The 12613-nt window shown below is 36.4% G+C and overlaps 1 protein-coding gene across 1 annotated transcript in view; it reads left to right on the top strand.

The window, feature by feature from the left end:
- LOC125667207 (receptor-type tyrosine-protein phosphatase T-like) overlaps positions 1–5273 on the top strand; it is a 45198-nt gene extending 39925 nt beyond the window's left edge. The window contains exons 24-28 of the mRNA XM_056161484.1: positions 326–460; positions 2270–2389; positions 2496–2647; positions 2942–3077; positions 3179–5273. Of these exons, the coding sequence (XP_056017459.1) occupies positions 326–460; positions 2270–2389; positions 2496–2647; positions 2942–3077; positions 3179–3250 (615 nt within the window). The 3' untranslated portion in view covers positions 3251–5273. The remainder of the gene's footprint in view (positions 1–325; positions 461–2269; positions 2390–2495; positions 2648–2941; positions 3078–3178) is intronic.
- The last annotated feature ends 7340 nt before the right edge of the window (positions 5274–12613 follow it).

The raw sequence follows: 12613 nt of genomic DNA, 5'->3' as shown, positions 1-12613 counted from the left end.
TACTCCAAGGAGCTCAACTTTTTCAAAGATTCCATGATAAATGTTAATTTCTGTATAGATCAAAACAATTCTGTCATTGTTTTTCTTTATTTTTCAGACCTTATCAATTGATAACGTCCATATGCTTAGATTTTTTATGGATCTCCTTACGGGAACAGTTTATGATTTTTATGCATGATTAATTACTTTTATTCTTAATCATAATTTACTACTACAAACGTATAAATCATTTACATTGAATGCAACTATTAGATACAGTAATACGTACAGTGTACGTGATGGATACGTTCTGCATGCTGTCTTTCATTTTGCTTTTCATTTTCAGTCTTTCACAAGAAATGACCATTTCATCAGTGCTCAATATCCTTTCCCAGATTACACAGAGGACTTCCTGAGACTTGTGAAGGCTTATTATGCACCTACAATTGTATCCCTGAGCCCGTTGGTGGAAATCGAATCGGTATGATCAAGAAAAACTACTGCAGTTTGTATAATGAGCAGCCTTGTATCCTTTCATTTACCAATCATTTGTCAGGTTACTGCGCATGATTCTGATGTCACAATGACGTCATGTGTAATATTTGTAGTTATACGATGTTGGACATAAGCATCAAAATTTAATATTGAGAGATTAAAATTAATGTGCACTTTTAAATCATGGAACATTTATATAATTATTTGATTTTAATCTTCATGACAAATGGGATGACTTCAGCTTCTTCATCGTGAACTTCCCATATTGATGTATCAATATTCCTTTATCACCTGCATATGATGTTTGTCTCGCAACTGATTCAAGATACGAGAACGTATTATGCCTTTGAACAATTTTTAAATCGAGATAATCTACTGACAAATATGTTGCTGTTACGGGAATTTTAACAGTCTCGTTTAAAGTCAACATTTTGTAAATTCTATGGTCATTATAATGATCTAATTTGCAAATATTGTACAACCCGTCATTTGGTGGAAAGTTGTCTAGAGTCGTTCTTTACATACTGATTTTGACTACGGATTACTCCGTTTACCTGTTCAAAATGGCGGATGTGACCGGTCAAAAGGAAATGCTTCCTTGGCATCCGATATCACCTCTGACCAGTGTGTCCAGGTGAACGTGTTTGTCCTCTTCTTAAATTTTGCATTCTTATTCTTTATAGGATTTATTACATTGATCACTCTTCGTTATTTTCACTTTTTCATTAGTCTATTTACTGAATTCAAACAAGAAATTGGCCTTGTAAATTGTACCAAAGATGTTTCAATAGCAACTTCATTGAACATAAATATTAATTATGTAGAAAAAATTAATGTCTATCACAAAGTTGGACAGTGATGTCGTAGGTGAGGGCATTTTGGGTAGAGTGACCTCAATCGCTAAATTAGAGTAAAAAAAAGGAAAGTGGTTTCATTGTATGCATACCAATTTAACGAATCTCGATATTTGAACTGTTGGAACTTCTACGATATGTGATTTATTAAACTTTTATTGATATGATGATAATGCCCATTTAGCAGTCTACTGATATGTATGAAATAAAAAGGCTTGATGGAGTTCGTAGTATCGAGTCAGTACATTTTCTAGGTCTACAAACTATCCTGTCTATGTAGTTTGAATGAGTGAATACATTTTCTAGGTCTACAAACTATCCTTTATATGTAGTGTGAATGAGTGAATACATTTTCTAGGTCTACAAAATATCCTTTCTATGTAGTGTGACTGAGCGAGTACATTTGTAGGTTTACAAAATGTCCTTTCTATATAGTTTGGATGAGTTTCTCAGAATTATAACAGAGATAATCATCATGGTTTTTAAAGAAAATTTTGAAATTGTACTTTGTGTTTTATACATTTGTATTGATTTCGGTTGTAAATCTCACAGTAAACTTTCAAAACTGTCCCGAATGTCCTTTTAGCGTAATTGTTTTATAAATAACGGTTTAAATATCACACTCACAGTTGCGTTCGGTAACATAAGTATTGTGTGTAACTTTGTAAATGTACATGTAATAAATTTATGCTATTTCATTGTACTCTATTTCTGGATTAAAATCCCCGATCTTTCAACTCGACATAAACACATTCAATTACAAAATGCAAGCAGTCTAGACGAAAATACCATACACTTCTTGTGCAACCTCAGAAACCAACCAGTCATTACAGTTACTTACATGCTTCAAGAGGGTTTACGATTGACATGAGCTTCACATTTTGTATAGTAGAATCCTTTCGTTATTGTAGCCATGCCCAAAGTTTTTTTTTCTTTTTCAGTCTTCACTTTGGCTTCCTGCTAAAAATGAAAGCAAAACGGTTGGAGCATTCACGACTAAAATGACAGATTGTACACAAACAACCACAGTCACCAAGACTAGCATTACTCTGCACCAACAGGTGTCCATTTACAAAGTTTTCTGATGAATTTTGTTTTTACATTTCATGAAGTACTGTTTGGTATTTATAATCCATAATTCGTTTCGTCTCAAACACATGATTGCAGGGAGCTAGTGGTATGAACGTTTGCGTACTGGAATGTAGAAGATGGAAAGGAGAAAGCGACTCCTCAAACCGGAGAGTTTTACTTGATCTCGTCAATGAAGCGAGGGTGGAGGAAAGGACCCACCCCGAGGGAAGGATTCTGGTTCTGTCGAGGTTTGATTCTGAGTTGTTGTTTTTTTTGTAAACATATGTAATATCTTAAGAATTATTTGAAGATCCAGACCTGGGGGATTAAAGAAAGGCTAATTTGATCAAGGGTTAAGCCAACTACTCTCTTAATCTAGAAATAACAGAAATATACCCGGTATAACACTTGTGGAAATTATATATCGCTTCTAATAAAAAACAAATCTTTCAGAAAATAGTCATTTTGTCGCATAGCAAATTAATTCAATTCATACATTCTATTATCATCAGAGTAATGAGATAAAATTACATATCACTTAGTGATGGGGCCAAGCGATGTGGACAATTCTTGGTTGTATTCAATGCTCTGGAACAACTTATCGTGGATACAGAGGTGGACATATTTACAATCACAAGACAACTCCAAATCCGACGGCCAGAGTTCATATCTTCTTTGGTATGATTGAAATACTTTCATTTTACACTCAAGTTTTAAATACGATTTCTTTTCCTTTGCACATCTAATGTACAGGGAACTCCATGTTTTTCTAATTTCAGGAAGAATATCAGTTTTGTTACGAGGCCATTGCTGATCATCTCCAAAATGACACAGTGTACGCGAATTGCTGAGAACCAGTGTACGCGAATCGCTGAGGACCAGTCAAAGAGACTGTGACACCAACCAGCCTTCCTCCTAATAACAATGGAAACACATTGAAGAATTGTTTCATTCACTGGAGACCAGTATTATATATGTACTGGTGTTATTGACTCACCCACACTTCACTTATTGTATGTGTTTGTTTCTTATTAACTATTCTTCCGCTTCTTGTTCTGCCTTAATATGTCCGCAGCCGTTATCCGTAACCAGTAGATGAAAGTATTAGAAACTCAAGGATGTGATAATGCAATATATCTAGTTGTGTAGAAATGTTTTAGTTTTCAGATTAAATAGAACTATGTGTGGAAAAATTAGTTCCAAAATTCAAGAGATATAACTTCTTGTTTTTCAGTTTTAACAACATTTATTCAGTTATATAGTCAGGCTTTTACACAAACCTTACAACTCAACCTGACCAGGGGGTACAGGGTTTTAAGAATTCCAACTCTTTCGCTCACACATCACACGGACAGACATGCATACTATATGATGGCTAGAAGTAAAGAAAGTAGAAAAAAATGACAATGTACTCTGGCTGAGTTCATAAATATCATACTATAATAATTAACAATCAGATATATCATGTAATACCAAAGTTATTATTTTAAAAATTCTACTTTAAACACATTATTGTTTGAATATACATTCACCTCATCTCTTACGAAGAAAAAGAAAACAATATAACAAATGTATATAATACTACAAAAGAAGCATTTTAGGATATTTTTGTTTTAACATAGTTTACGTTATACTTGAGCTAATGTTTCACATAATTTCCATTTCTTTTCAACTGGTCTATACAATTATATTTACTTGCAATTTGTTTTTTCCACTCTGTATATATTAGTCCAAGTGGCTTTAAATTTACTCAATGACAAACAATAACCTGTACATTTGGTTAAGTATATATAATGTTTCAAATGGTTATTTTCAAAGTTTACCTTTTAATTTTCGAACATCCAAGAATAAAAGTTTTCTTATCAGTTATAATATTGAATGAAAAGGTTTCAGTAAACCAACATTGCACATTTTGTTAAAAAAAATATTGACTTTTTCACAATCATACACAATGTGTTCCAATGATTTTCTCTCCTCTAACCAAAAAGTGCATAAATCGTTGTCTGGCTCAGGGAACATAAAACTTAGCTAGCTCACTTTTGAGACCAAAATCTGAGACCGTCTCAGATTTCGGTCTCAGTCTCAAATTTGGTGTGGCATAAAATATTTTCATCTCATTATCAGTCTCTGATTTCTAGTTTAATCTGACTTTTGAGCTCAGAAAGTTAGATCGCTAGAAAGGTGTCTTAGTCCGTAATTTTTTCTCACTTCCAATATGGCTTCAGCAATTCCCCGATTGAACTGGACGTTCAACATCATCCGTAGGAAAAGGAAAACGCCTCGGCCCCGGATATTCAAGTTCAGGACAAGTCCAATCCTCTAGAGGATTTGGAAGAGGACACGGTTTTATTTTATGAATTGTTGACTTGGTGTCCAATGAGGCAGAGACAAAGGGGGCAGAAAATTGTGTTCCCTCCCCCCAGAAGTATGAATTCTTGAAATAATCGAATGCAAGGGCTTGTCACGACGGAAAAAAAAGAAGAGTTTTGTTACCAACGAAATATACAATGCACATTAAAACTTTACCCCCCCCCCTTGTTTTATTCCCGTCAGAATAATACACATCCTAAAGCACATGTAAGTACAATGCACCTTATTTCGAAATATGAGTGCATTATAAATAAATTTCAGTGAGAATGAGGTGCTTAAGTGCGTCACAATGAACATGACGCACTACTAGGTTAGTATGACGTCAGTATTACTGTAGATACTGATTCCGATGTTTTATGTTAGGCGGATCTTTGTGTTTGTCGATGAGAACAAGTGTTCTATGAAATAAATGCATACACATCTTACTTACTCTTGGATTCCTATCTTCAATATCGCTATCATATTTTCATTTTGGATTTTTTCTTTCGTGCAAACTAGAACAGAGTATATGTTGGGGGGGGGGGGGGGGGGGGCAGATATGCGTATGATAACACATGTATATGAATATCAATAATCCCAATCTTACTTTGGTTTTGAGACATTTTTTTCTTGTTCTACAAAATAATTTCTTTTTTTAATATTTATTTACTTTCATTTTTGTTTCATGAATTGATTGTTTTCCTTTTTTTTTTTTTTTTTTTTTTTTTTTTTTTTAGAAAACTTTGAAGATAAACAATATTATGTCATTAGAATTACATCGCGATTTCATGACAAAAAAGGTAATGTGTAACTTTTGTTGAGTTTACGACGATACATGTAGGTGATATCGTTTCCACCCATAACGTAAATAAAAGACTATAAATGAAACCACGTAATTTAGTAAAATCTGATGTAACAATAAAACAGTTATAAAAGAAAAACAATATAGATTATTTTATAAATATACAAATAGTCACACTTAATTGACGGAGGACCCCTAAGAAAATTAGGGAATGACAAGTACAACTTGTCTAAGCTCTTTCACAGGAAGTAGATAGTGGTACAAATTGACAAATTCCTCTACTTCCTCTTAAAATTTTCCCGCCAAGAGAGAGACATTGTCTTCCAAAGTGAATCTGAAAATCCAACATCTGCAAAATGCCACCTGTTAGAACAACGAAAAGGACACTAACTAGAAGGCAAATTGAGTCACAACAAGCCTCACCTGCCAGTGGCAGGGGTAGAGCCAGAACCAGTGCGGTTAAACATGCAACATCTGCAGCTGAAACAACAACGCCTTCAGCCATCATCAATGTGGCTGCACAGCCTAGTCCAGAATGTACAATGGATTTACAACGGGATCAAAGGCAATCCACAAGTCAAAATGAGGGTGAGTTGGTCTTAAACTTGCCAATTATTGATGAAACAAGGCCTCAATTTGATTTTGCCCCTTTTGATGTAAATGAATACCAGCCTATTCAAACCCCTACAACCTTTGACCCATTAAGTGGTCACATTCCCCTCAAACTAAAACAGAAAATATGGGAGGGAAAATTCATTGATTTGGCATTACTCCTCAAATCTGCTCGTGATCTAGCTAATGGCATGGACTGAAAGGGTGAATTACAAATTAGGGATGGTAAACTGTGCCTAATTAAAACAAAATCCAACACATATCTGTCAATAGAAAAGTGGACATCCGCTTTTATTATTTTCTCTAGCATTTTGCTTGAAAGGTATAGGACTAGGGCACAAGAGCTCTTAAAGTACATGCGTGACATTCGTCTCGCCGCATCAAGATCTGCTGGTTGGTTTAGGTATGACGAGCAATATAGACTCAGAAAGGCTTCCGATCCGCATTCATCATGGGGGCAAATCAATAGCGAGTTATGGTTACTGCATATCACTAACGCAAGTGTCCCTAGCAATAACTTTGAGCAAATGTCTAAGAGTCCCAACTTGCCTAACAATTATCCAAACAAGCAAAAGGTACAATTGACTACTCGTTACTGCAATAACTACAACAGTGGTAAAAAATGTCAATTCTACCCAAATTGTAGGTTCAGACACACCTGCAAGTTGTGCAGTGGGAACCATCCAGCAGTCAGCTGCAGAAAACAACAGTCTAATTACTAACTTTGCAGTCCTATCCAACACCTCTTTATACACACTGGGCAATACACCAATCAAAGTAACAAGACTAAAAGAACTCTTAAAAACATATAAAGGGAAAGAATGTTTGATAAATGGTTTTCAGTATGGCTTCGAATTACATTACAATGGCCCTAGAAGACCCAGACAAGCCAAGAATCTAAAGAGTGCAAACCAGCATCCCGAAATTGTTCTACAAAAAATTGGTAAAGAATTAGCCATTCAAAGAATAGGTGTGCCTTTTCAGCACCCCCCTTTCCCAACACTCCAGATTTCACCACTAGACCTAGTACCCCAAAAAGATGGGGATTTTAGACTTATTCATCACCTATCATACCCAGAAAACGACTCCATTAATTACTACATAGACCATTCAGCTTGTTCAGTCCATTACGCCTGCATTGACGATGCAGCGGCCATGATAGCTTTGCTTGGTCAAGGCACATTGTTAGCTAAATCAGATATCAGGTCAGCATTAAGACTAATACCAGTTGCGCCCGCTGATTTCGACTTATTAGGTTTCGAATTTCAAGGAAAAGTTTACTTTGACAAAATGATGCCCTTTGGTGCCTCAATCAGTTGTGCAGTTTGGGAAAAATTTGCTACCGCATTACATTGGATAACTCAGAATACATCACGCAATCCAAATATTTTGCACTACCTTGATGACTTCTTGTTCGCAGGCAAACCACATTCTCAACAGTGTAATAACACTCTATCCACTTTCCAAGATATTTGTGTAGATTTAGGGGTCCCAATAGCAGAAGAAAAAACTACAACCCCAGCAACAACGTTGACATTCCTTGGTATAGAAATAGATACAATAAATATGATAATGAAACTCCCGGAAGACAAGATAACTCAATTAAAATACTCTATCCAAACTTGCCTGTCTAGCAAAAAAATCACACTCAAATCCCTACAATCCCTGATTGGCCTGCTTAATTTTGCTTGCAGGGTAGTGGCACCCGGAAGAGCATTTTGTAGGAGACTTATTGATGCTACCATGGGTATTCGTAAGTCGCATCATAAAATAAGAGTTTCTTTAGAAATGAAAGCCGACATGCAAGTATGGTTAAGATTCCTACAAAATTACAATGGGGTGACGGTTATCTCAAATAATATTTGGATGTCAGATACTTACTTACAGCTCTTTACTGACAGTGCAGGGGGCCAAATTGGGGGATTTGGGATATTTTTCTCTGGAAGTTGGGCCTATTCCAAATGGCCAGTAAAGTGGGTGCAATCTGAAATTATCAGAGATATGACATTTCTGGAATTATTCCCCGTCTATGTTGCAATATTGATTTGGCACGACTCCTTAGCGAACAAACGTATCCTATTCCACATTGATAACATGGCTGTCGTACATGTTATGAACAAGTCTACATCCAAATCCAGAAGAGTAATGAAAATCGTTAGAGAGTTGGTCCTTATTACGCTTCAGTATAATATCAGAATAAAAGCACAACATATCCCAACTAAATAAAACTCTATAGCAGACTGCATTTCTCGTTCACAGTGGACAAAATTTCACCAACTGGTACCAGACGCAGAACAGCGGCCCACACAACTTCCACCCCAGATATGGAATGTTTGGTTGCCGAATCAGAACGCCTAATTCAAACATCCTTGTCACATAACTCTAAACAGGCTTATTACACAGCTCTCAAAAAATTTCATGGCTTCCTGCAGTCATACAACCTCAAAGAAATTTGGCCCATACCAACTGATGTAATACTCAACTTCATTGCCTACTTATCCATACAAAAACTGTCTGCAAACACAGTTGAACTCTATGTGCGGGCACTTTCCTTTTACCACAAGTTTAAAGGATTAAAAGATACCACAAAGTCATTCCTGATAGCTAAAGCCCTTGAAGGTCTTAAACGCAGTAGAGGCAAGGCAGTGGATACCCGCTGCCCAATTACCCGTCCTCTGCTGAGGGAGTTAATCCAATCTCTCCCCTCAATATGCTCCTCACCATATGAAGCCAAATTATTCACTTCCGCCTTTTCACTTGCTTATTTTGGTTTACTTAGGGTAGGGAAATTCACTATTACAAACAAAATCATGAACTCTCATTGCATACAATTTCAAAACGTTATGGTACACAAACAATCACATATCAAAGTAACTATCCCGAATTCTAAGACAGATCAAACAGCTCAAAAAACTACACTTATCATTCCTAAAGAGTTGGAGACGGTATTGTGCCCAGTTCGGGCTATCAGCAATCATTTGAGCATTCGTCCTTCTACATCGCAAGAAAATCCATTTTTCATCCATATAATTTCCAGACCATTAACAAGATATCAATTCAGTGCAGTTCTCCAGAAAACCCTGAATTTATTAGGGAAGCAGAGGCACTTCGGTACCCATAGCTTCAGAATAGGGAGGGCAACAGATATGGCCCTACATGGGGTGTCCGATCAAGTGATCAAAACATCTGGCAGATGGAAGTCACAAGTTTATTCTTCTTATGTCAGAACGTAGGTTGTTTGATTAAAAAAAAATAAAAAATCACTGAACTTCTACTAATCTAAACAAAGTTTTTCAGGTATTTTGAAAAACATTTGGATAGTGGGATCCTCAATCCCTTTCTGGGCCGGAGAACTGGCTGCCACCCAGCCGGGCGGCAGGAACCTTAACTTACCAGCCTGCATCAATTGGCACGCGATAAGGGGACTGCAGTGGCAACAACTTGACCCACACATCTTGAAGTTGCTGAGAACCGCTACACCCCCCAATTTTTTAGTTATTCACTTAGGTTCCAATGACTTAACTACAACAGGATTGACCAGCAAAAAACTCGTACAAGAAATACAGTGCTCATTTCTGCGTTACAATGTATTACCAAATACTAAATTAATATGGTCCTCTATACTACCTCGCCTTTATTGGCATGGGGCCCCGCTTAACTGCGGAGGCAAAATTGACAAGAAAAGGAAAAAGATTAACAGAAAAATTAGATCGTTTGTTTTGGATCTTGGTGGAGCAGTTATCTCTCATCACAACATATCCCCAAAGGTTACAGAACTATTCAGACACGATGGGGCACATCTATCAATGATGGGGAATCGGTTATACCTTCATAATCTCCAAGGGGGGCTATCATCATTTTTGTCCAATACGGCTAGAGAATTCCCATAGAGGTCTTCCCGGGTCACTTCCACCCAAAAAATGGGCAGGTTAAAATTGTTAACGATAAGATTGCATTCTGGGGTAGGAAATTTACTTGTTAGGTAGATGGAGGAACATCATATCAATGTTTATGGCGGGTCTGGGGGGACTTAGAGGAGGGTTTCGGGACATATCTGGCCTGTGTTTCTCCCATCTGTCAACTAAGACAGGGGGCATGTGTTGTTTAGTGGGGAAAGTGTCACCCCTCATGTAGTGTATGGTTGGGGTTCTACAAGTTTAAGCCATACTTGGTGCCCCCTTCACCTCTTTTAAAAGGAGGGAAGGCTCACAGTCTGGAGCACTCGGTGTCAGTAAGTACTATTTAACCAGGGAGCAATCTCTCGGAAACAGGGTAAACAGATATGTCCCGGGCCATTCCCGTCCACATGTTGGTTTGTCAAGCATTGGGACTTTCCTGGCATTTGTGTTCAACACAAGGCCTCTGTCATGCCCGTTATGCACCTTGGGTGTTGGTATTTCGGTTGTAACCCCAGATCTTGGACGAGATTTGGTGGATAATGCGGCCAATTATCTCCATTGTCCTAAAACTCTTTAGTGATTGTAGTGCTTGCAAGTTGATTGTAATACTTGGTGTAATAGAGTTAAATAAATGTGAAAATGAATTCAGAGTGTTGTTGTTACATTCCTTAAGTAAAAGGAATAGTGGGAAAAGGCAAATCGATGGTGCCTACTGGAATGTTCAATTGTAGAAAATGTAGTATGATTACACAGAGGAGCAGGCGACTCAAATACTAAGAAGGTTATCAATTGCTGAGTCGACTTGGCGACTGTTCAATTAATAAAGAATTTGGTTTGTACTGGATTTCTTTAATTTCCCATGTACTGTACAATGTTTAGTGGGCGTGACATTGCAACACATAAAATGTAAACAACCCATCCCATAATTAATCTCATTTCCTGCTCAGTTTCCATGGTTTTGATCTCGGTTTCTGTCTCAAGTTAGAAAATGCCAAATGAGCTAAAACTAGCTTGATGGCACACTAAAAGTGAGACGGTCTAAGTTGAGATGAGAAAGTGAGATTTTTTCTAAATCTCAAAAGTTAGCTCTTCTAAGTTTTATGGCCCTGGAGCCTGATTTCCCAATCATTTTCAAAAAGGTGTTTGTAGTGAAAATTCTATTATTTACTCGATATTGTAGCCATTGTAATTTATTATATTTTGTGTTCATAAAAACATCCTTATGAATTCCTCTCCATTCTTCACTACATATTTCAAATTGTTTATCCCATTTTCTTTGTCCATTTGGTTTTTCTTTGTTACAATTCAATATATTGTAAATTTGTCTATTGTTGGTTTTATCATCTAGTAAAGGTAAAATGTGTAAGGGAATAATTGGTTCTTGTTCTTTAATCAGATGATCAATATCAAAATCTTTCATCATTTTCTTTACTACTTGTGTTACTCCAAAAAATTTCAAAAAATTAGTTTTAAAATCAAATATTGTTTTGAATTGAGCATAAGTTATTATATTTCCTTCCTCATCCAGTAACGAATTTATTAAGTAAATATTGGTTTTACTTCATTTCTTCAGAGACATAAATATGTTATCTACTTTAAGTTTTTCATTGTACCAGACACTAGTTTTACTCATTTTTTCTGGTGTCAATTCATTTTCAAAACAATTCTTCAGTTTTTTCCAAGAATTAAAAACATTTTGTCAAAATTTGTTTTTTGATTTTTCAATATTCTTTAATGCATAAGTTAGGCCATATCTAATGACCTGACTAATATTGATCTCTTCGCCTATGACAAATTTGCAATTTTGCTGAACTCTCCAGCAATTTTTTAACCCAAGATATTTTTTATTACTTGAAATAAAATGTTCTATATTTATCAGGTTTAAACGGCCCTTTTCATATTCCTGGGTAACTATAGACTTGTTTACCTAGAATCTTTTGATGGATTCGGTAAAGAAATAAACAAATGTACAACTTTTGAGATTGCTAGAAATTTTATAACATTTATTTGGCCAATTGGAGTCAGATTTCTTCTTTTCCATTGTTTTAATGCAAGGTGAAGATAACGAACAGTGATCAATCTCATAACTCCTACAAGTAATACAAAATAGATAGTTGGGCAAACACGGACCCCTGGACACACCAGAGGTGGGATCAGGTGCCTAGGAGGAGTAAGCATCCTCTGTTGACCGGTCACACCCGCCGTGAGCCCCATATCCTCATCAGGTAAACGGAGTTATCCGCAGTCAAAATCAGTGTGCCAAGAACGGCTTAACAATCGGTATGAAACACGTCAGACAGCATTTGACCCAATGCGAGGTTGTATTGACGAACTAGATCGTTATAACGACCATAGAATTTGCGAAATGCTGACTTCAATCGAGACTGTTGAAATCCCTGTACCATTAACTTGTTTGTCAGTAGCTTACCTCGATTTAAAAACTGACTATACCCAGAACAAGCTCTTGCATATCGAATCAGTTGAGATATATAAACACCATATGCAGGTGATAATAGAAGAAGATATATAACTTGAAAAATATGATAGCGTCC

This window comes from Ostrea edulis, chromosome 4 (genome assembly GCF_947568905.1).
Source record: "Ostrea edulis chromosome 4, xbOstEdul1.1, whole genome shotgun sequence".
In the NCBI taxonomy this organism is placed as follows: Eukaryota; Metazoa; Mollusca; class Bivalvia; order Ostreida; family Ostreidae; genus Ostrea; species Ostrea edulis.
The sequence above is the reverse complement of the archived record's forward strand: the minus strand, read 5'-3'. Positions and strand labels throughout refer to the sequence as shown.